The sequence below is a fragment of the Balaenoptera musculus genome, chromosome 10 (assembly GCF_009873245.2).
Source record: "Balaenoptera musculus isolate JJ_BM4_2016_0621 chromosome 10, mBalMus1.pri.v3, whole genome shotgun sequence".
Lineage (NCBI taxonomy): Eukaryota > Metazoa > Chordata > Mammalia > Artiodactyla > Balaenopteridae > Balaenoptera > Balaenoptera musculus.
This window is the reverse complement of record NC_045794.1, coordinates 40,909,113-40,934,644: the sequence shown is the minus strand read 5'-3', so window position 1 is coordinate 40,934,644 and position 25,532 is coordinate 40,909,113. Positions and strand designations below refer to the sequence as shown.

The window sequence follows — 25,532 nt, the reverse complement described above, 5'->3', positions numbered from 1 at the left end:
ACCAGCTTTTCAAAGAATACACACAGGACAGTGGAGGTCAGTGTTCCTCTTACGTTTGTCCTGAAAAATGCATAACACTGAATTAGAATGATGGACTTGTTCATAACACAAGTTACTGTTTTCAACAGTGATTCTCAAATATTCCATGGTTATAACCTCAGGATGGATCCCCAGATCTCTTGATTTCATGAAGACCATAATAAAATAAAAACATGGACTTCGTAGTACTCAGGGAATGAGAGGTGTCGGAGGATCATCTCTGAAGGAGGTAGTGTTTGCAACAGGCCAGGGAATATGGTGAAACACACCGGACCTAGAACATACCCTGAACTTGAGGGACTCTGTGCACTCAGAGGAACACGCTCTCCCACACACCCGCACGTGGAAATGCATGGGGACCAACTTCCCTCACCCTGCAAACTGTGTCAGTGGAAGGAAACTCCCCTCCCTGCTGCTCCGGCCTACTTTGCAGAATATAACAAGGGCATTTTGCCAAACTGAACTTTGTAGTAAAATCATCTGTGGCGAATGCTGCTTTTATTTATTTATTTATTTTTTCGAATGCTGCTTTTATACTGCAGGCTCCAGTTGGGGATGGAGCAGCAGTCCTTAGAGAAACAAATGTTACATAAATTGGAACTTTGTAACTCTTGGCTTTAAAGTCCATTAGGATATGCTTAGAATAAGATTTATCTTACTTTCTTACTATAGTATACTTTAATACTATACCAAGTGAATTTATAAGACTAACCCCCCAAAAAGTGACCTGACACGGGGGGAATTCAGTTTGGCATTTAAAATTACCTTGGTTACTGTGCAGAAAAAATATTAGGACTTTTTTAAGAAGAGGGGAAAAAATAAGTTTCATGGAGAAATACTAATGACAGCTTCACTTCCTTAATGTTCATGATGAAAACACAATCCTGTATCTCACCAAAAACTGCTTTCCCACATTCCTTCACTGGAAAATGCTGGTCACTTTGATCAGATACAGGAAAAGGAGGTAGTTTGCAGGAGACAGGTTTGACTTCCTGACTCAATTAGACTGGAAAATGAGTAAGGATCCTTAGTTGTCTGACTCGGGGTTTTACGAGATGAGGACAAGGCAAGCTGTACCTGGTACTTACATCAACAATCATGCGGACGGTGGGCAACGTGGCTGTGAGGTTCTGAGCATGAGGAGGTCGGACGGTCACAGGCACGCACCCGGCATACAGGCAGCCATAGAACGCAGTGATTAGCTCGATGCCTGCGAGACACAGCCACTTAGCTGCCTGGTTTGTCACCGAGAAAGCAGAAGCCAGAGCTTCCAAAACCACTTTATTTATTTATTCCAAAGCCAGTTTATTAAATCATGTGCCAGATGGGTTCATTAGACCGTAACTTAACAGAGACATTATCAGAAGAAATTTTTTAAATTTAGAAGAAGCTGAAGGTAAAGAAGGACGCATATAAAACAACTTTAAAGAAATATATAGAGAAGCCAAGAATAAATAACAAGAAAGGAGGTCAGAAGTAAACTCTTGAAAGATACCTGATGAAGGTATTTTGACATCATTACTTGACATTACTTAGGAGAAATAACTGCAAAAATTAGGGCTGCTCCACTTGGAAAATAAAAGAATGGGAAAAGGAGAGATGAGGAACACCTGAGCTTTCTTTCACTCTTTAGAAGGTCACTATGTGAACAGCAATTGGACCCCTGAGATGTCACTCCCCCAGTGAGTGCAGGTTTTAGGGAGGCAAAGCATCACTTGATACGAAGCCTCTGCAATATGAGGACTCGAAGGGCGGCCTCCTTGGGAAGTGCTGTGGTCCATCACCATGATTAACTGGTAGATGGAAGACAATCTCCCAGGAACAAGGTTGGAGGAATTCCTTTACCAGATGACCTTCTAAGAAATCTTAGTATCAATGTAAATAAAAGAGCAAAGTGAGAATCACAGTAAAATGAGGTAAAAGGGATAAAAGACCACAGAAGGCTGGATGTATGAGTTAGGTGACAGAAGACTAAAGAAAGGGACAACTGAAATATTTCACCTAAAATTTTGAATATTTACACCAAACTCATCAAGTAATTCTGAGTCCCTCTTTTTTTTTCTTTAACTTTATTTTTGGCTGCACTGGGTCTTCGTTGCTGCGCATGGGCTTTCTCTAGTTGTGGCGAGCGGGGGCTACTCTTCGTAGCAGTCCACGGGTTCTAGGCATGCGGGCTTCAGTAGGTGTGGCACTCGGGCTCAGTAATTGTGGCGCACAGGCTTAGTTGCTCCACGGCATGTGGGATCTTCCCGGACCAGGGATTGAACCCGTGCCCCCTGCACTGGCAGGCGGATTCCCATCCACTGCACCACCAGGGAAGTCCCTGAGTCCCTCTTGACGTAAAGAGGTTGCTGAATTAGAGCGTGGAAGATGAACGCAGTAATAATCGAGGGACAGTAAGCACCAATTACGATGTGGAGAATGTGAAGTCAGAGTTCACACACAACATGCTTTTGAAAACTGGGTGAAACAGTCCCGTTCCTGAGCACTCCTAAAAATAAGGGTCTCTTTTGAGCATTTCCAAAAGTCAAGAAGTTGTCATTCACTCATTCAATATTTACTATAGTGCCAGGCACTGAGCTAGACAGTGGAAATACAAGAGTAAATACAACAGACTCAGTCCTGGCAGAGCCCTCACACTGCACAACTCTGAGGGGAGAGGCCTGTTCCCATGGCATGAGCCTGTGTGTACAGCCCACATGGTCATGTATAGCAGCTCCTGTCCTCTTAGAGCCTGTAGTCTAGCAATGGAGCTTGTCTAGTCTACCAATCCAGCACTTACCAGGTGGATAGAGTAACACAACGTTGTCCCCTGCATTTAGATGTCCCTTGTCACCAAGAACTGCCGCAATCTTCTCTGCTCGCTTATGAAGCTGAAGGCAGCTGGCCGTGCACACCGTAGTTCCCTGTTAATAGAAGAAAGTATAAGCAGGTTGACGCTCAGTAAGGAAAACAGTAACAAACAGAGCCAATTTGACATTATATGGAATGCTTGTGCCTTGCTAGATTATCTGTAGCAAGTTATCAAGTTGAGTGAAAATTCCCCAAGCACCAAAACACATGTGTGGTATTCCTTTTCTTTCTCAGTGTTTGAAGGTACTTAGGGACTAACAACATTAACTTAAATCAAACGTATGTATTTACAGTCTCTCTTATTTAAGGTAGCTTTAAAAATACATAGCAATTTTATATTTAAATGAAGAAATAAGAGAAGAGGGGAAAATAAAAGAAATGAAAGCAGGATGAGGGCAGGAGTGAGGTCAGGACGCTGGCTATGTGGTCAAGTACACTTGCGTAAAACACGAGTTTGGCTGTGAGTATTCTAACAGCAGAGATGTAAACAAAAACACAAACAGTGAATTAACAAAGGTTAGCAGATTAGAAGATGGCCAATTATTCTTCATAAATATCCTTATTGTCCAATTCAAGTTTCACCGAGCTGGGCTTTTTGAACCCCTGTGCCTTTGTAAAATATAACACATGAGTGTGAAAGTGCATAAGATATGAATGTGTAGCTTAATAAAAAATTATAAAACAAGCATCTGTGTAAGAACCAGCCTGATGTGAAAAAGACCACTGCCAGCAGCTTAAAAGCACCCCCATGGGTGCCTTCTCCTTCCCTCCATAGGGGACCACTATCGTGACTTTTTAATGTTAGTGGCTAATTTCTTTTTCTTTATATTTTTACCACCTATGAAATATTTGATTTTCATAGAGTTGTGCTGTACATACATATTTTTGTGATTTGCTTCTTTCTCTCAACATTCTATTAAGCGTCATCTAGCCTCTCGTGCTTAGGTGTATAGTTCATTTGCTTCTGTTGCTGCACAGTATTTAACTGCATGAACATACCACAATTTATTCATCCATTCTACTGCTGATGGACAATTCATTCTAATACATATATCCTGGTGCATAAATATATGAGTTTTGGTCAGGTATAGCCCTAGAAATGGAATTGCTGGGTCATTGGGTATGCCTACCTTCAACTTTACCAGATAAAACCAAACTGTTATTTGTCTATATCGTGTCAATACCACACTGTTTTAATTATTGTAACTTAACTTTAAAAAACTCATGATAAAAACAAGTTTACTGAGCTGTTTCTTTTAAAAATAACTTTTAAATTTCATTAATATAAAGTAGTACAAGTTCAATATAGAAAATTTGGAAAATATAGATTAGTAAATATGAGATGTAACCACTATTAACTTTTGCTGTATATTTTCCTGGTTTTTAACAAATGAGTATGTATTATATATAAATTCACATGCAACATTAAAAAAAAAAAAGGTATCATACTATATTATGCCAGAGGCTGTACAGTGCATTGGCTAAGAATGTGGGCTCTGAAGCTAGTGTGGGTTCAAATGAAGGAGCTAATTTCCTAGTCCTACCACTTAGGGCCCTGTGACCTCAGGCAAGTGATTTTATGTCTCTATGCCTCCGTTCCCCTAACCTTAAAATGAACTATGAAATGGAAAGCACCCAGGACAGGGTCTTCAGTAAGTACTCAATTACTATTAAAGTTTTATATCCTATTTTTCCTGCTTCCACATTATGACTATTTTCTGGGTCATCAACTATTCTATAACATTATTTTCAATGACTGCATAGTATTTCATGTTTATATGCCATAATTTATTTAGTCAATTGTCTATTGTTGGACATTAAGGTTACAACACTAAAATAAATATTCCTTTGGCTAAAATCAGGGTTAAATTCATAAGGCCACTTCTTACAATAGCTCTCTTTTTGGTCCTTGGTTCGGCAGTAAACTAAACTTCAGTAAGAAGCATTTTCTGGGCATAAGAGAACAATGTTGTATGGTTCCTAAGCTTTCTGGTGGCCTGGGCTAATCCAAGGTAAAATGTTAGAATATGCAGAAGAATAGATGGACTACATGTCCTTTAGTCATCCATATATATTATTTCTCTAACCAAGAAGCAAATTTCAACTTACGTTCACTAACAAATAGATCTGAAGTATGATTTGACAGGGCCACAAGTTTAACTGTAGCCAAGCTTGGGAGTGGAGTGGGGAACAAGCTGGACTGACATCTTCTTACCGAAATGCAAGGACCCTAATCAATCCATGGGCTTGAAGAGAAGCCCACTTCATGCAGAGGTGGAGCAAGGAAGTCCCAAAGTTTTCTACCATAGAGCAATGGTTCTTAAGATTTTAACTGACTTTTCACTAAGATGCACAGCATATTCCTCTCAGGTTCTATCACTGCATAAATTCTCAAAGCTGTGTATGTGTGGGGTGTGTGTGTGTGAGAGAGAGAGAGAGAGAGAGAGAGAGAGAGAGAGAGAGAGAGAGAGGGAGAGAGAGAGAGAGAGAGAGACTATCAGAATCTAGGACCTGGGGCAGAAGAGGGCCATCTGGGTAAGTCCCCTAAGGGACTCCAATAGGCCCTCCAGTCTTCCCCCTGCTGGTGACAAATACTGTTCTATGCTGTGGTCACAGTACTTTCAGCTTCGGACTCAGCCATTAAAACAAACAAATCTCAACAGACTCCCATGGAATGCATAACTTAAAAAATACAATATTCTGGCGAACCATCCATTAGAAAGCAATAGTTAAACATACTCTTGAATAATTTTCAATTTGCTTTTTATGTTAGCAATAAATCATTTAAGTATGTACTAGAAACAACTGGTTTTTAAAATGTTGATCTAAAGTCATTTTATTTCTGGTGGAAATCAAAGAATTAAAAGTCAAACTGGGTTAAAAATTACATTGACACAATGCATTCTGTCTATCTGTAGATTATGTAATTACATGGTTGTCCTACGGTTCCTATCAGAACTGAATAAAGACAACTTGATTGTGACAAAAAAGAGACAGTATTGAATAACACTCCAGGAGGTCTCATTTCAACCTTGAAATAACTGCACAATTTATCCTCATATATCAAAACAAGGAGAAAGCAACAACTCCTTCCTCTGAGTTGGCAATAGAACTTTTCTGATGAAAGAAAGAGATCAAGAGTGCCTAAGATACTCTCACAATAGCCAGCTGATTAGACATACAATTGCATTTTTAATACCTTGGCATTTAACAGCATGAAGAGTACGTGGTCAGGAGTTGCCTGGGCTCGCCACTGTAAAATCTCCGCCAGAAATTGGTGCTGAAGTCATAAAGCAGAAAAAAGAATCATGGTCAGCAACTTTTAAAAAGCTGGACAATGCATCTGCCATCTGTTACCTGAAGCGTAGGTTCTGTCCTTGACTTGTTTGTAAATATCAACACTTCTGGAACACTTACCTTCTTCACTAAATCATTCTCTTCAATTTGCCCAAGATCCCTTCCTGCAGCTTGTGCTATGCGTTTTCCTGCAACCAGATTCCCAAGCATCACAGAAGCAGGGCCTACACCTGTAAGTAAAAGCAAAAATCAGCTCTCTGGAGATGGCGATTTAAGCTACATACCACCCCCGCGCCACCCCCAAGCACTTCCAGACTGACCAAAGCTGGTTCAAACGTTCATTCAACCAATACTGACTGAGCACCCTTCTAGGCACTGGGACAAAGTAGCAAACAAGACATACAGCTTGTATTCTAGCAGGGAAAGGCAACCAGTAAACACATATACAATAATGTCAGGTAGCAGGAAGTGCTGGAAAAAAAGCAAATAGGACCACAGGAGAGACACGGATTGGGGGGTTGGAGGGACTGTGCATAGAGGGAAGTTTTCACTCCGAGGAGGTGACAGTTGGTTGCACTGGTTCCTACTGATACATTTCATCTGCTCCAATCATGGATAAAACCCTAACAGGGGGCTTAACAGTAATAAATATCTGGTCTGAAAAGAAATCTGCCATCTATGAGGACTGAGAATGAGTTCTTCAGGAAAATCAGAAGGGCTTTATTTTAAGTGAGCAACGAAATCCAGACTGTAGGACATTCTACAAGACAACTGGCCTGGATTCTTCAAAAAGGTCCGTGTCTTGAAGACACAACAGATTTGGGAGCTTTCAAGTTAAAGGACATGACAGCCAAAAGCAATGTGTGACTTTAGATACTGGATTAAAAAAAAAAATCAGCTACTATAATAAACAAGTGGAGAAATATGAACATAGACTGTATATTATTAAATGATAGCATTATATTAATGCTTTCTTAATAGGATAATGGCATTGTGGCTGATTAGGAAAATTTTAGGAGAATGTTTTTGTTCTCCAGAGATACACTGCTGAAATATTTGGGGGCAAAGTGTCATGATGTCTGCAATTTCCTTTCAAAGAGTTAAGTTAAAAAAAAAGTTAACAATTGCTAAATCTAGGGGAAGGTATACGGGTGTTCATTACAGTATTCTTTCAACTTTTCCAGAGGCTTGCTACTTGGGGAAAAAAAAAGTGAAAACTCTCCCTTTCTCAAGATAAAAAAGGAAAACTCTCCCTTTCTCAATAATGCTAGGGCTTTGTATGCCTTTCCTGATGGTCACTTAGATTAGACTCCAACATATGAAACTAAGAAGACGGCTAAAACATAAAATTTATTGCCAGCTGAGTTTTGAATAATGCTGATGCTATGCTTCGATTAATATTAAATAACATTTATTGCCAAAATCTGTTGATTATGAATGTACTGAAATAGCCGGAACAAAATCACTTAAATCATGGAATCACTTTTAAATATGTGGGGAAGTTGGGTAAAGAGTATAAGGCAATTCTTTTACTATTTGGCAACTTTTTTGTAAGTGAAATTACTTCAAAATGAAAAGTTAAAGAAAAATTTTAAACTAAAAAAAACACACCCTAAGGGTAAAGTACTCCAATACTCTGCTAAACAGTTTTCATCTACAAAGTGTATGTCCACTGAAATTTTAAGTATTGGGTGGCCAAAAGGTTCGTTTGGTTTTTTCCGTAAGATGGCTCTAGTAGTGCTTAGCTGTCTTTAACTTCATTCGAAACAATTTTGTTAGACTGTATTATGACAGCTGTCATATCAGTGTGCATTTAAAAAAAAACTTATCAAAATTGGTGAATTTTTGTGTAGCCATTTTAATATTGAAGATAGAAGGAAAAAAAGCAACATTTTTGGCGTATAATGCTTTATTATCTCAAAAAAGGTAAAAACGCAACTGAAATGCATAAAAAGATTTGTGCAGTGTATGGAGAAGGTGCTGTGACTGATCGAATATGTCAGAAGTGGTTTGTGGAGTTTCGTGCTGGAGATTTCTCGCTGGACGATGCTCCGCGGTTGAGTAAACAAGTTGAAGTTGATAGCGATCAAATCGAGTCATTAATTGAGAACAGTCAACATTATACCACACGGGAGATAGCCGACATACTCAAAATATCCAAATCAAGCACTGAAAATCATTTGCACCAGCTTGGTTATGTCAATTGCTTTGATGTTTGCGTTCCACATAAGTTAAGCAAAAAAAACCTTCTTGACCGTATTTCTGCACGCGATTCTCTACTGAAATGTCATGAAAACGTTCCGTTTTTAAAACAAATCGTGACAGGAGATGAAAAGTGGATACTGTACAATAATGTGGAACAGAAGAGATCGTGGGGCAAGCGAAATGAACCACCACCAACCACACTACAGGCTAGTCTTCATCCAAAGGTGATGTTGTGTATATGGTGGGATTGGAAGGGAGTCCTCTATTATGAGCTCCTTCTGGAAAACCAAATGACTAATTCCAACAAGTACTGCTTCCAATTTGACCAGGTGAAAGCAGCACTCGACGAAAAGTGGAATTAGTCAGAAAACGCATCATCTTCCATCAGGATAACGCAAGAACACATGTTTCTTTGATGACCAGGCAAAAACTGTTACAGCTTGGCTGGGAGGTTCTGATTCACCCGCCGTATTCACCAGACATTGCACCTTCAGATTTCCATTTATTTCGGTCTTAACAAAATTCTCTTAATGGAAAAAATTTCAATTCCCTGGAAGACTGTAAAAGGCACCTGGAACCGTTCTTTGCTCAAAAGAAAAAGGTTTGGGAAGATGGAATTATGAAGTTGCCTGAAAAATGGCAGAAGGTAGTGGAACAAAATGGTGAATATGCTGTTCAATAAAGTTCTTGGTGAAAATGAAAAATGTCTTTTATTTTTACTTAAAAACTGAAGGAACTTTTTGGCCAATCCAATACAATATGCAAAATTCTTTCCCAAGAGACTGCATAATACGTTAACAGATGTATTATGTTGGAGACAGCCTTTTTTATATAGGCAGGACTCAGAGTATATATGACTGTAAGTTGCCCATTCCTGGACTCACACTGTAAAGTTAATAAAGGCGTGACATTTTAAAAAGTGAATTTTTCAGAGTAATTTAAAATGACAAAAATAATTCAGCAGTAATTTCTTGAGGTCCTTCTGTGTGAATTTCTTGAAACTATGAGTCAAAGAGTGAAAAATTACTGAAAGTAATAACATCTAGGAGGCTAATTGCTGATACTGTGTTGTACCCGTAATATGTCTTCTTATTTTCTCCACAAAATTCTGTAAATTTCCAGTGGCAAAGACTGCTAGTCATCAACCCCTATTCTCCTCTTTTTCCTTAAAAACACAACCCCCAGTTTTTAGCTGGGCAAATGCCTGGAATAAAGACTATATTCTTTAGTGTGGGAGAATAATAGGTAAGAGTAAGTAATATGTGCAATTTCTAGAAGATATGTTTAAAGGGGAAGGGTATTCCCTTGTCTTTTTCTCCCACCTGCTAGCTGGAATGTAGAACTGATGGCTGGAGGTCAGGAGCTTAAATGAACCCTGAGGCAGTATGCTAAGGCTGGCTGTGGCAGGTTGTTTTATTTTCTTACAACTCTTCCTTGCTGTGATTATATGAGAGGAGTATATACCTCTCTGCTCCATTGACTTTGGGCATGGTCTGACTTGTTTTGGACAATAAAATGTTAGGAAACATGAAGCAAACAGAAGCTTTAAGTATGCTTGTATGGTTTGGCTTGCTTCTTGCTTTTGCCATCTGCCTTGAGGAAAATATGGCACAGGTAAGCTGCCGGTCTCATGATGAGGAGACACATGGAACAGGTCTGAACCCAACCTACAGCCTGGAGCCAAGCCAAGGCCAGCTGATCCCAGCCAGGTTCAGCAGATCCACATTCCATGAGTGAAAAATAAATGCTTCTTACTTTAAATCACTGAGTTTTAGGATTATTTGTTATGCAGCACATTTATAACAATAGTTAACTGATAACAATGCCAGCACAATAAGATGGGAAGCTGGACCAACAGTGACTGAGGGTTCCTAGCCAGTTCCATCCTAGCCTTGGACTGCCTAGCTCTGGATCTCTTTCACCTGAGAAAGAAAAAACTTGTCTCGTTTAAGCAGCCGTTATGTTCTTCTGAAACGTGCAGCCAAAACCAGTCCTAACACATTCCCATTCTTTACACGATAGCTTAACAGACATCTCAATGAGATTTTTGTCACTGGGCTACCTTAACACAGTTTCTATCTTCCTTTTCCTCTCCTTTCCTTTTTTACCTCACTCCCAACCATCTCCACGCTCCTGTATTCTTCTTAAACCCCAACCTCTCATGCTATCCCCACATCATGTCTGCTCCACCTATGCCACAATTTTCAAGCTGCTTTGGTCTGACCCATACGCATTCCACTAAGATCTCAGCAGACCATCACAACAGACAGCAAAAACACAGAATCCAAACCTAATGCTTTCATCAGACAGGTGGATGCTATGTCTATGAGGACTTAGGAACAAACTTTTTATACAGGTTTCATCATTTAGTAAAACTGGGTGAAATCTGGCTAGCAAAAGCAATGTTTTAAGCAACTACTACGTCTCTGAGTTGCATCCTTTAAGCATCTACTGAAATGAAAGCTTTGTTAAAGGAATTCTAGATTAAATGCTATTTAAAATAGGATTTTACTCATATGACGAATGTAGGACTTCAGTATAACAGAATATGAGATGGAGAAGGATTTGTATGTTTTACATATCCATCAGATACTTAGGCAGGAAATATGAAGATACTTCTTTTTATATACTTGATTAGTACAGACTTGATTCTAACTGCCCCTTTAGAATATTAGCCTCCATAAACTCTCACTTCCACTAGCAGAAACTGATAAATATCATATATACTTTAGCTCTATACACACTGTTACTAAGATAAGGTTACTTGGCGAGTTGACAATAACATCTATATAACCAAATGTGATATGATCTTCGGCCACCAGATCACTGAAGTAAAAACTACTGCAAAGCAGAGCAGATTAACATTGTAATATTGTGATAAAAATATCCTAGAGAGTCAGAGGCTTACCTTTTATTATTGTACATCATATTTACCTTTCAGCAAAAGCGTTCTTAATGGAAATATAATTAAATGCCATACTTTCCTTTGCCTTCCTAATCTTCCCACTATGTGTATGTGTGTGTGAGTGTATGTGGTAGCAGTGGGAACTGTAAAGGCCAGGTTTTGGCTCTCATGTGTTTCCAGGCATACAAGAAACTGGGAGGCTCTCATTAACTTCTCAATTAAAATGAAAAAGCATCAATAAAACTTAATGACTTCATGTTGGATTGAATAGATATTTTAACATGACTGACCATCAATCAATTACTCCTGCCTTTAGTCTCCTACTCATTAGCCCTACAACCTAGGTTTGTTCAGAAATTAGGCAAAATGGTGAAATTGACTATTTGGTTTTTTCCTTGTTTCATATGGCAATTCACATACTTCTATTTGCATCTTGAATTCATAAATAGCAAAACATGCTATTTATCTCACCTCTGTCACTAACCAGCTATATGACTTTGGGTACAATTCTTAACTTTTCTGAACTTTACTTTCCACAGCTGAGGGCAAAGCTCTAGGATCATATTTGTAAAATGTATAGCTAATATTTGGCTTTTAGTAAGCCTCAATAACTAATGACTAGCTATTCTTATTATCAGAACCTTCCCTTACAGGACTTGCTTTATTCTACCTCCACCAGTGGGATTCTGATCACCTTGACCCCATACCTTACATCCAGGGAAAATGGAGGCACTCTACTGAGAATTACTCAGAAGACTGAGCCAACAGTAAACCTGGAAAAGCTATTTTACAAAATCTCAATCCTTCCTGCTTTTGGTCAGCTGATACTATTCTCATGTTACTTACTAATCTTTGTAAAGTCCAACTCCAGAGAAAAAAATCATGCTGAGAGAATTCAGCTTCTTCAAGTTACAGTTTTAATGTCATGTCTTCAAAGCCAGCATTCTTACCTGGTTGCTTTTGCCGGGGTTTTGGCAAATTGGTCACGCATGTATGTGGGCACATGAGGATATTACAAGGATGTAGCGATCCCTCCAGAAAGAGCTGTTTCGTCTGAGATATGTGGATCCCTCCCAGTGGGGTTTTGGGCAGAGTATTGGCAGGCACCAGAGCAAGACAATAAACCCCCACTTGATGAATGCTATCAATTGCCTAGAAAAATGCAAACAAAAAAAATACTCAGTGAGATTAATTTTACAACATTTGACATCCTCCTAACACAATGCATTATTCTACTCTAAGAGTTTTTCATGTTTTATTTTATTTTATTTTTGGCTGCTTGGGTCTTCGTTGCTGCGCGTGGGCTTTCTCTAGTTGCGGTGAGCGGGGGTTACTCTTCGTTGCGGTGCGCGGGCTTCTCATTGTGGTGGCTTCTCTTGTTGCGGAGCAGGGGCTCTAAGTGCGCGGGCTTCAGTAGTTGTGGCACACAGGCTTAGTTGCTCCGTGGCATGTGGGATCTTCGCGGACCAGGGCTCGAACCCATGTCCCTTGCATTAGCAGGCGGATTCTTAACCACTGAGCCACCAGGGAAGCCCTAGAGATTTTCTTTCTCTCTCCATTCTAGGTCTAGAATCTGGTAGATTATTAGGATCCCATACATCTAAAGGTACCTAATCCTTCCAGTGATGGCAGAGTGGTGAAGTACTGGCCAACCCAGTACAATCTAAATGGACAGAGGTGGATACTGATTTGCAAGCCTCAGTATGTTCTCTCTTGATTGATAATGCCCAAAACCTAGAAATTTGTTTCGGTTCTTTTAATATTTTAGCTGTCCAACATAGCTCAATTAAACAGAGGCAAAGTATTTTTATTTTTAAATTTTTAAAACTTTTAAAATTTTATTTATTTATTTTTTATAAATTTATTTAATTTTGGCTGCACTGGGTCTTCGTTGCTGCGTGCGGGCTTTCTCTAGTTGCGGCGAGTGGGGGCTACTCTTCGTTGCGGTGCACAGGCTTCTCATTGCAGTGGCTTGTTGAGGACCATGGGCTCTAGGCGCGCGAGCTTCAGTAATTGTGGCACGTGGGCTCAGTAGTTGTGGCACACGGGCTTAGCTGCTCCGCGGCATGTGGGATCTTCCCGGACCAGGGCTCGAACCCGTGTCCCCTGCGTTGGCAGGCGGATTCTTAACCACTGCGCCACCAGGGAAGTCTCAGTATTTTTATTATGAACAAAACAGAAGCTCTGTAAGTAAGCCCTTGCTTAAGTGGTTCACCAGGTTACTAGGCATCCCCTCTGCAAAACTTCCAGGTGAGGCCCACCGCACACCGAGTCCTGGAGGCCAACAGCTCCCTCAGTGCACCCCTGTTCGCAGCCACACACCTGTGTGCTCACTGAGTGTCAGCTGTGCCTGCTTCTATACCTTTTACAGCTGCTGTTCTTGTTACTGTGCTCATATAATTAACTATTATATCCACTGATAAAATATGAATGCAAAATAGGAAGAGTTATGCTTTTGAAAGACTCATTAGAGGTGAACTCCTACTGTTGATAGGAATGGGCAAGTTAATTCTAAAAGGTAAGTTTCTTTTCAAATACTCACGTTCTAGTCTAACTTAAAGGAAATGAAACCAGAAACCAAAGACAATGCTTTTGGATGTAGTTTATGGAAGTAAGCTGACCTGGAACTCAAAATGGTATAACTCACACTCACACGCCTCTGCATCAAATGAAGGCACACTTGTTATGTTTTGTGTTAAAATTTAATACTTGAAGAATTTCTCATTGTTATGGTTTTCTGCTTCAATCACCTTTGAAAACTAACTGACCAACTATCAATACCATTTCTAAACATGCCAGTTGAGAGGGTTCTTTTGTACTACCCACAAATCTTACTGAAAAGGAGATCCAGCCTGAGAAGACGAATGGACCAAGAGTCATAAAAGACAGACAAGGCCTTTTATTAAAATGACTTGAAAGGGCAGAGGAATAAACTTGAAAAGCATATTCTTCAGACTAATCCACTAACCAACAGAGATAACTAGGAAATGGGAAGTCTGGAAGAGTTCCTAAGTCTTGGGTATCTTAGAATATACAGGAAGTTAGCAACTGTATCATGTGTAGCCTGGATTCCTCACTGAAAATACGCCACCTGGTAAGTCATCCACTGACGACGTTCCTTAGAAGGTGTTGAGTTAGGTGTTCAGTTTATATCATACACAGACCTGGAATTAAACAACCTCTGGGGCTCTAACCTACCAGAACATATGGAGTTCTTAATGTTCTACTATGGATCCAAGTACCCCAAGCAGAGAAGCTACATATAAGAGAATGCCTTCTTGGGCTTCCCTGGTGGTGCAGTGGTTAAGAATCTGCCTGCCAATGCAAGGAACATGGGTTTGAGCCCTGGCCTGGGAAGATCCCACATGCTGCAGAGCAAATAAGCCCGTGTGCCACAACTACTGAGCCCACGTGCCACAACTCCTGAAGCCTGTGCGCCTGGAGCCCGTGCTTCGCAACAAGAGAAGCCACCGCAATGAGAAGCCCGCACACTGCAACAAAGAGTAGCCCCCGCTCGCCGCCACTAGAGAAAGCCCGCATGCAGCAACGAAGACCCAACACAGCCAAAAATTAAAGAAACAAACAAATAAATTAATTAATTAAAAAAAAAAGATAATGCCTTCTTATTTCACACCCAAATCAGACCCCAAATGACTTTAACAAAAATTTGGATTAGTAAGTTAGCACTGCATTTAATTCCTATAGTTGCTTTCCAGGGAAAAATAACAAATAACCTGGGAAATTTGCTTCCTGTAACTGGAAAAAATACATAATTCACCACAAGATTCTACCACTATCCCCCAAAGTTCTTTCTGAATGAAATAAGCAGTGTGTTTGAAAATATGAACAGTATAAAAAAATTCTCTTTGCAGGTCTGATTATTAACCGTCTTTCAGAGATCACCCAGTCCCACTTTCTTCACAGTTTTTTCTATCTAGTCTATCTTCAGTATTCTCTTTCCTTTCTCTGATTTTGCACTATAAACAGCCTATGCTATGCCAACTGATAATTCAGAATCACAGACCCTGCAGATAGGAAGAATCTTAAAAGTCATCTAATGCTATCACTCATCTCATGCTTACAACATTTCTACAACATTACTACTAACTGGCAGTAAATAAATCCAAATGCCCCAAGCAGACAAGTTATAGACATTGGGAACAATCCCAATACATATAAGTTGAATGGTAAGGACAGTCCATGCTTTCTCTGCACCATCCATTTATCCAACAAATATTTACTGAGCCTACTCTGATGATGTGCTGGCATAGCTATCTGGTTCTGGACTAACAGGAACAAGGGAGAGTAACTCTTGGCTTTCATGGGTCTTCTATTATAGTGGATGTAGAAAACAATAAATATAAAGACACTTATATGCTGATAAATACTAAGCAGGAAATAGAGAAGAGTGAGGGGAAAGAGAGTGAAAGGAAATGTTATTTAAGATAGAGCGGGCCTCCCTAAACTCCTTATTGGAGATATGCTTATGACTATTCTTTTTTATGTTAATAATAATCACCATCATCTTTTACTGAAGGCAGGCACTAAATATTTCAATTCATTATCTAATTACCATCAATTAACCTTCCAATAGCTCTGTAATATAGATAATTTTATCCCCACTTTACAGATGAGAAAATAAACTCAGTGAGGTTAAGTAAGTTGCCTAAAGGCACTTATGTGGTAGGGAGTGGAGCTGGGATTCAAAGTATGATTCTAAATGAATACTAGGCTCTCTTCATCATTCTAGCCTGCTCCCCTAGAAACATTTCCCTTATACTGAGCCCAAATCTTTCTCCTTCCCTAGTGGTTTACTTCACCTAGATCTCTAACGCCACAGTAAAGCTCCTTCAAAGTAACAACAGCAGCTCGTATTGGATTCCTCACACTCTAGGCACCACTTGTAGCATGCAGTAAGACTGCAGCTGCTGACATGGGGACTGATTATGTCAAAGATGTGTTCCACATTTGGACAGTTAAAATGTTCATGGGTAGTTAACACTCAGGCACAAAAGAGTGAAAGAACTTGCTGAGGCAAGTCAAATTCAATTGTTTTTGGCAACCTGAGCAGAAAAATACTTTGTGGTACACAAGGAGGTGTGGTATTATCTGCTTTTGCTAACAGTAGCTAGAATATTTGAGTAGCTACTGGCAGGAAAAAAAACAAGGCAACATAACTGGTCCACTGAAGAAAATGCTTCAGCAGTGGCTTCTGCTGCCTTTGACAGCAACGTCAACCTCCCCGACAGAGACCCCAGGTGCGCTCACCTGTAGCACACGGCTCATCCACTGGAAACTATCTTCCTCGGAAGCGTCAGGTCTTTGTTCCGCAACCACCACGATGCGCTCATCATAAAATACAGACACAGAAAACACAGCAATTCTAAGAGAGACAGATCAAACACATCAGGACTCCCTTCACAACCAGTCCTATTTGCTTTGCTCAGTTGGAATTACAGAGAGGAGACATCCCCACCGCACTGCCCAGGAAGGAGTAGTTTAGAAAAGAAAACGTCACAATCATTACCATCAAAACGAGGACTCAAAAAACGTGTACTAAGCGCCACTGTCGTGAATACTGGGACGTAGCGATAAATAAGCCGAAGTCCCTGTCTTTGTGGAGCTTGCATGTCAGAGACAGAACAAACAATATGAAATAATGTCACGTCGCGCTATACACTGGGGGACCGAGGAAGGGCGGGGGGCGGAGCAGTGTGTGGGTTGGGGTGGGGGGTGGGGGGCGGGCAGCGCCTCCCTGAGGAGCGGACATTGGAGCAGAGACCTGAATGAGGTGAGGACGCGAGCCGCGCGGAGATCTGGAGGAAGAGGTTTCCGGGCAGAAGGAACGGAAAGCGAAAAGGTTCTGAGGTAGGAACGAGCTTGGCAGGTTTGAGGAACAGCAAGAAGGCCAGTGTGCCTGGAGCAGGGTGGTGAAGCAGAGAGTGGTGGGGAGAGGTCAGACCCGCCCGGGTGGTCACGGAGGACCTGGAGGCGGGGGGAGGGGGATGCTCTGAGTGAGGTCTCGGCTCAAACGTCCCCCTGCTAGTGAGGCATTCCCAGACTCCCCGTATAACCCGCAGGCGCCACCACCCCGTGTGTCCTTCCTGCACGGCACTCATCACCAGCTCACGTAGTATCTGTCTCCCTATGTGGTTACCTGCTCTTCCCCCAATGAGAATGTGAGTTCCCGCGGGCAGAGACGCGGCCTGTGCCGTTCACTGCCACACCCTGAGCATCCAGAACAGTGGCACACAGCTGGCACCCAATGAACGCTTGCTGAATGAATGTATGAAGTAATGCGAAGGCACTGGAGGGCTGAGAGCGCCAGCAAGCCTGACCACGTCCCTTCCTTCTTTCCTTTCATCCACACATATTTAATGAACACCTACTGCGTGCCAGGGGCTGTGCTGAGTGCTGGGGATGTGACTGTGACCAAAGACAGAAGGTCCAGTGCCCCATGGAGTTTACATCTCACAGGAAGCCACACCATTACAAAAAACTATACATTTCAGGAACTGGTTCTCTAGTGGTTTAATTTTTCTACTGTTTGAAAAACTAAGGGACACCAGGATTGCTTTAAAGACATATATCCGTGACTGAAAACTACTGAACAGGACATCAATTACTCAAATATATGCCAAATATCTTTTCTTGAGTTAATAAGCAGAGAAAAAAGGATATCTAATTGACTTCATCCATGGAATTTGAAATTAGCACTTATGTACTACGTCAATCTCTACATTAAAATGGTAATAATTTAGAGTGAAGTAAGAGAACAATTCTTAGATGTAAACTCCTACAGAGTAGCATCTATCTCAATTAGACTGAATGGGGCGACTTCTGTATTGAAGGAATGTAGGAAGTTCAGTGTTTCAGAAATCTCCTCAGTCTTCAGGATTCAACAAACAGTAGTAATTAAAAACTGAAATACAGGATATGGTTACAGCTTCTCAATTACAGCCAAAGAACCAGACATTTTAAGATAAATAATCAAAGCCTGGTTTCTGCTACACTTAATCAAAAACAACCTAATCTAGAGCATCTACAGAATACCACTCAAATCACCCTATAAAGGTACCTTTAGATTCCGCCGGAAGTGCTAACCTTTGAACTCTGTACTACTCACCTTCCTCTATAAACAGTCTTTATTGATTCAACAGCCAATCCAGTAGCAACAATGTCATCAGCATTATGTCTTCGACCACTAACCATCAGTAACCCATCCATTTTTCCAACCACGAAAACCAAGCTGCCCTGAAAGGTAACAATGATTTACATAATTTAAATAGCAAAACAGACATTTTACTTCCTGCCTTGAAATAAATCTCATAAAAACTGTAGGAAAGAAAATATCGTATTTTATGGATTCTAAAAAAGTGTTTCACATCTCGACATCTCAGAATCAGTGGCATCTTACAATTAATGCGGTCTTAATAGTGTATAAGAAGGGAATCCATTCATATTCATTCTTTTTTAATTAATTAATTAATTAATTAATTTATTTATTTTTGACTGCACTGGGTCTTCATTGCTGTGTGCAGGCTTTTCTCTAGTTGCGGCGAGCGGGGGCTACTCTTAGTTGCAGTGTGCAGGCTTCTCATTGCGGTGGCTTCTCTTGTTGCGGAGCATGGGCTCTAGGCGTACGGGCTTCAGTAGTTGAGGCGCGCAGGCTCAGTAGTTGTGGCTCGCAGGCTCTAGAGCGCAGGCTCAGTAATTGTGGTTCATGGGCTTAGTTGCTCTGCAGCATGTTGGGATCTTCCCGGACCAGGGCTCAAACCCGTGTCTCCTGCATTGGCAGGCGGATTCTTAACCACTGTGCCACCAGGGAAGCCCCATATTCATTCTTAGGGAGGAATTTTATTTTATTTTTTTGCCACACTGCAAGGCATGTTGGGATCCTAGTTCTCCGACCAGGGATCGAACCTGTGCCCCTTGCAGTGGAAGTGTGGAGTCTTAACCACTGGACCACCAGGGAAGTCCCAGGGAGGAATTTTATAAGAAAGCAACTAGGATGCCAAATGAGCACAGTTCATTTTCCCAGCCACGATTATGTATTAGTTCATTTTCTGTACTTATTCATGGGATGGATGCAGAGGGGAAAATTGTTAGACCATTTAACACTGGAATTAGGAAGAGAGTAAAACAGTTTTAATGTGAGAATGAATGTCTCAGATTTATAAGGGTAACGTTTCCACCCGGTAATATTAGAAATAAGTTAATAAAGAAAGGTCTAAGGAATTGTAGGAGCCTCTCCTTTCCAAAAAAATAACCGAGCTGCAGGAAAGTCTGCTGTCAAAGTCTGCTGTCCTCAAAGCACCACTGTATAAATAATTCTATTATTTATTATTTCATATAATTTTTATCAATAATTTTCCCAGACCCATTTGCAAGAAATTAACTTTTCCCATTCATTATAGAATTCCTAAGTTTTTGGACCATCTACATATATTGAATTATCTAGTAGTCATCTCCATTTGAATGTCACTAATTGATTTACTAAGCACAATGTAGTGCCATACACTGACTAGGCCGTACACTGACTAGGCTTTGTAAGTAAGACATAATCTCTAGTCTCAAGAAGCTACTGGCCCATCCTTCTGTCATCCCAGAAGACAGAAGAAAATCAGCCATTTTCAACACAGTCTGAAAAGTCCTACGGTGGAAGTGAATAAAGAGAACAAGACAGTCACTGCTAGTCCTCCAACATCTATTTTTCCATTTCTTTCACAGTAGTAGAATTTCTAGCTGGGCATGGCTGACCAAAACAAAGCCTGCATTTCAGCCTCCCTTGCAGCTATGTGTGGCCAGGTGACTAGTTCAGAACAACGAGATATAAGTAGAAGTGTTGCTCAGCAGCTTCAGGGAATTTCTCTTAAGAGATAGTAGGACTACACCCTTTCTTCTGTCCTGTTTCCTGGAATGCAGATGTGATGGCTGGAGCTCCATCTTGGACCTCAATAGTGGAGTGGAAGCTAAAAGGAGCTGGGTCTCTGAGAATTTCTTGGTGCTGAGTGAAGAAGTCAAGACAGTAGGTGTAGATGTCTCTTTCTAGGAGAGTGATTCTCTTAGAGGTATGTCCTCAACCCCACTGTCACCCATAAATGGTGGGGAAGAAATAAAATAAAATTAGATCTTTTCTTATAGAACTTGAACTGTTATGAGGAGAAAAAAGAGAGGGTAAGGAGGTAATTAAGAGATGGAGGGAGGTATGTGGGCTCAACTATGATAATGAAGGTCTATTACTTACAAAATAAAATCCAAACTTCCCATTATGTCATGCAAAGCCCTTCATGCTCTGCCTCTCTGCCTTCCTCACCGGCTCATGAAACTAACTGTGAGCTCTTTGAGAACAGGTTTTGTAACCTAATTGTCTCTGTAAACCCAATGCCTGTAAATACCATCTGCTGAGAAATGAATTGTTTTCATTCAGAGAATTTACTGTTACACCTGGTGTAGTACTGATAATCTGTATGAAAATGATTTGTACACTATTATGGTTTCCCTTTGCTATTGAAGGTAACTTTTTCAGCACTCTTCTAACTTACTGAAATATATTAATCAAATCAATGCAACGTAGGAAGAAGAAGTGAAAAGAGTTTTGAAAATAAAAGATAATGTCTTAGTTTGAAGGAATAAAATGAATTTGGGTAACTGGAGCAATAAACATTACTCATTTTATGACATTTTTACAGGAACTGCTCTAAATATAAGTTAAGCAGCCCTGTAATACTCTTGGACTAATAAGAATTTGTTCTGTGAACTAAAGCACAAATATTTGGATCAGATGCACCAAAACAAATATGAAAGTGTCACTTACTGGCCCTACAAACCCCAGTAATCCCGACCGGATGAACGGTACATCCCCAACAGGAGAGCCTGCGGAATTCAGTGGAATCACCTAAAAGACAGCAGAAAGTGAAAATGTTAGCTTAAAAAAAAAAGTATTTGATTTTTAAAAAGTCTTAAAAAAAAAATAAAACAGTAATACATGCTTGTTGAAAACTAAAATTATAAAAAATAGTGAATCCAGTAATCCCACCTGCTTAAGACATAACAAACATTTATAATTTGTTGTTTATCTCTCCAGACTTTTTTAGATTCACATATTAACATACTAAGAATTTTATTAAGGGATCATATTATATATACTATTTTGTAACTTGCTTTTTCACATATTATATGTGTTTCGTATAGTATATGTATTTTGGATAGCTTTACAAGTTGGTAATAGTCAATCTAGCTCTCTTTGTACAAGAATTCTATAATATACCATCACATGGGGGGATGAGATAACATAGCCCTTGGAGTCAGATGTAAGTTCAATGTCTGTCTCTGCCACTTACTAGTAATGTGGGCCTTGGGAAGGTTCCTGCATTTCTCTAAACCTCAGTTTCTTTAGCCATAAAATGGAACTCTCAATGCCTATCACAGCCTTAGGGTAAAGATCAAGGGAATATAAATAGATTTGTAGATGCAAGCACAGTGCCTGGCCTAGAGTTGGTACTCAGGAAACCATCAGAATTAGCACTATTAGAATGTAACCAGTCTTTCTGGCTAGGTAGGTCATTCTAATTTTTCACTATTACGAACAGTGCTTTACTGAATACTGCTGTACATATTTCTGTGCATTTGTACAAAAGGCATGAGTCTTTTCAATTTTAACAGTCTGTCCTATGAAATTATTATAGCAATTTACACTCCACCAATACCGTATTAGAATGTTTTTCCCATACTCTGGCTAATATTACATGTTATCAATTTTTCTAAACTTTGCCCATCTGGTAGGCAAAAAAAGAAATCCCACTGTTATTTTAGTTGCATTTCTTTATTACTAACATGGATGAATTTCTTTTCCTTTGTCTACCGGCCATTTGTATTTCTTTTGTGAATAGACTGGTCATACCTCCTGTCTATTATTTCTATTTGATTGGATTTTTCCCTTTAATTTTTAAGACTTCTTTTTTTACACAGGGAACAACTATAACAAGAGCTAACATTTATAAAATGGCTATCATGTGCCAGGCACGGGTGTAAGTACAGTTAATTCTCAAGAAAACCCTATGAAACAGAATTAATATTTTCATTTTACAGATGAGAAAGGCACAGAGTTTCATTTGCCTCATATCAAATAGCTAGTAAGAGATGACAATGGAAAATTAGCTCTTTGCATTCATATGTGTTGCAAAGTTTTTCTCACCAGAAGCTTTTTTTTTTTTTTTTTTTCCTGGCTGCACCACACGGCTTGTGAGATCTTAGTTCCCCAACCAGGGAATGAACCTGGGCCCTCAGCAGTGAAAGCAAGGAGTCCTAACCACTGGACCACCAGGGAATTCCCTACCAGTAGCTTATTTTTAAAATACACTTTTATTTTCTAAGCAGCTATTTTTAGATCTTTTGTTCTAGTGAAGTGTTAACCACATTGAAAAATTCTCTCAGGGTTTAAATATAAGAATCCAGTAAGAAAAATATTAGAAACTTTAATTTGCAAAACCAGTGCAACAGTTTTCTTCTCCTTTTTTGGTTAGTATTATTATTGTACTTCACTGTCATTAAATTTATCCTGCAGATTTCAAAATTTCTTCATCACTATGGACCTAGCAGCTTAGTAACAAATCTGAGAATTTTAGCTAGGCACTTGCCCTCCCAGGGGAGGCAACATAATAAAATATTATTAGTATCTTCAAACACTGCTTGAAGATCTTATTTATATAAGGAAAATGCAATGAAGAAAAACTCAGATATTGAAAACATATGTAGTCCAAGCACTTAAAAGTAAGAGAAATAAGGTGAGATTTAAATTAGTAAAATGTATAAAAACTCAGCAGAGATAACTAGTCACCTGTGAAAGTAAACCAAGAGAATGGCAGTAAACATGTGCTTTAAGAGTTTATGAATTGGTCACAACTTTTGAAGGTAGGCCAAGAATGTAGTAGTGATAGTGATGGTGATGGTGATGGTGATGGTGATGGTGATGGTGATGATGATGATGACGATGATGATGGTGGTGGTAATAACAGACATTTAGTAATTTACATTATACCATTTTAGGCTGTATAAACATAGACGATGGAGCCTTTTTCAGCCACCACATCACACCACACATACAGATAACACTCTCCTGCCATTTACATCTATTATTACATAATTACATGCACTGACTTTCAAATGGGATGGTAGACAGATGTGCCCTGCCATATTGAGACTGAGAACCACTAGTCTAGGTTATAGAAAAGGAAAGCTCAAAGACTGAAAATTGGCAGTGGTCATATAAGCCCTGTCTAGTGTGAAGGGGACATGGCCCATAAACTGGAGTTCTCTTTTCCCTAAAAGGTACCCTGTGGCAGGTTAATCCCAATTAGGAAATACAGACAATTAATTATGCCTGTTCTGATTTCCAGGCTCACCAGGCAAACTTTCATTACAATTTGGCTTCACAAGCAGAACTGCCTGCAGAAAAACGATGTGCTAGTTCCACTGAAATATGAGCTATTTGAGTTTTATGTATTTTCCTGATGTACCACAAGCACGGAGAATAGTGCCAGACATGCAGAAGGTGCTCAATAAATATTTCTCTCACTGAAAGACTGAATAACGGCAACAATCTGCCCCCGTGACAAGCCAGGTTTTCATTTTTCATTAGGAAGCTGGCATTCTGGTTTACATCAGTCTTTACAAGCGTGGTTAACTCGAGTCTACTCTTGAGAGATGGATCCATTCTCACTGCACTCTCAGAATTAAATTTTGGGTCTTATAACGTTCAAACCATGCATGGCACATTCACCAGGGTGAATTTCTGTGAGGCCTCCTACTCTTTATATATGTAAGAGATAAAACAAGGGCACTTCCTGTGTGCCAGGTACTGGTCTAAGCACTCTATAAACATTAACTCATTCAGTTCTCACAACATTCCTATGGTAGATACTATCATTACTCACATTTTAAAAAGAAGGAAATTGGGGCACAGAGAGGTTAAGCAGCTCAACTAGTGCACGGCAGTCAGGGCTGGACCTCGGGCAGTCTAGCTCTGGAGAACACACTCCCAACAGCTACGCTGTGCTATTTCCCGTCAGCCAGCTCAGCTGCCCTAGTGACACTGACCTCATGCAGCACATTCCCCGTGAAACTTTGTCACGTACCTCAAATGTATTTTTTGTCACACCAGCAAGCCCAAAGTACATCATGCCTCCTGTTCTGGAGCTGACACAGATTTCTCCAATTTCATCTGTTTTGCAGAGCTGGGGAGGTCCATCGGGCCTCACAATGCACATCGTCCCTAGTGTACAGAAAGTATAGTCAAGGGACAGTCTGGAAAACCTTCGAAAATACAGCCTCATCCTTGTGAACCCATGAAAGTTTTGCATTCACTGAGTGGCATTAAGTAAGAATACCAAACAGGAATGTTAAAAACAGACCTGACGCTACATAGGTATATCTGAAATTTCCATCTTTCATCCCTGATAATAAAGAATTTTTTAAATTCAGCAAATAAAACATACAATAGATGCAGACCGAAGCTTTTAAAGACAGTAACTTATTAAAAATGACTGCAAAGTCCAAAGAAACAGGTTAAATTAATTTACCCTTACACAGATCAAATTCAAACACGCAGGAAGCAATGTACTCTTAACTTTCTGCCAGCCCATCGTCTTGGCAATTACAGTGAAAACCGGACAACTTTAGTATCACTCAGTACTTAGTTTTCCATGTGAACAACTGTAACTGAAACATTCACAATTAAATCATCCAATTTCTGCTGGAAATAAGTATGATTAGAATCACTTAACTCTTAGAGAGGCTTTGAGAAATTAAGTGACTTAGTACTAAATTTTGGATTCCTGGTTTTGGATCTCATATTTTATCAGGCTCCACTATCTCTAAAGACGAATCTTCATGAAACACCAAATGGTGCTCCTGAGAACTCACCCCCGGGCATTACATGTCCCACATCCTGAACCGTCAGTGCTGAATTTTTATCTTCAGTATTGACCCGTATTACCCCATAGCTCAATCCATTCATGGAGAGAATGGCTCTTCCTGGCAAAGGCGCCCCTGGAACTCCAGGCCTGAAAACAAAATAAACTCATGAAATTTGGCAAATTAAATGATACTAAGAGAAAAGTATGAACATGTAGGAAAGGTAATTTCCTCTGGCTACCACACACACAAAAATCCGCATTTTTCTCTACCCAAAACATGCCAAATTAATCAAATTTACATATGCAAAACATGGTGA

General features: G+C 40.0%; 1 protein-coding gene across 3 annotated transcripts in view; it reads right to left on the bottom strand.

Annotated features, from left to right (window-relative positions):
• DIP2B (disco interacting protein 2 homolog B) overlaps positions 1 to 25,532 on the bottom strand; it is a 236,204-nt gene that overhangs the window by 15,896 nt on the left and 194,776 nt on the right. For all 3 annotated transcript variants that reach the window (XM_036865024.1, XM_036865022.1, XM_036865023.1), the window contains 10 exons: positions 25,223 to 25,362; positions 24,436 to 24,572; positions 21,117 to 21,197; positions 18,426 to 18,553; positions 16,568 to 16,682; positions 12,250 to 12,451; positions 6,310 to 6,419; positions 6,092 to 6,172; positions 2,822 to 2,945; positions 1,128 to 1,249 (listed from right to left, as the gene is read on the bottom strand). In XM_036865024.1, the coding sequence (XP_036720919.1) occupies positions 1,128 to 1,249; positions 2,822 to 2,945; positions 6,092 to 6,172; positions 6,310 to 6,419; positions 12,250 to 12,451; positions 16,568 to 16,682; positions 18,426 to 18,553; positions 21,117 to 21,197; positions 24,436 to 24,572; positions 25,223 to 25,362 (1,240 nt within the window). The remainder of the gene's footprint in view (positions 1 to 1,127; positions 1,250 to 2,821; positions 2,946 to 6,091; positions 6,173 to 6,309; positions 6,420 to 12,249; positions 12,452 to 16,567; positions 16,683 to 18,425; positions 18,554 to 21,116; positions 21,198 to 24,435; positions 24,573 to 25,222; positions 25,363 to 25,532) is intronic.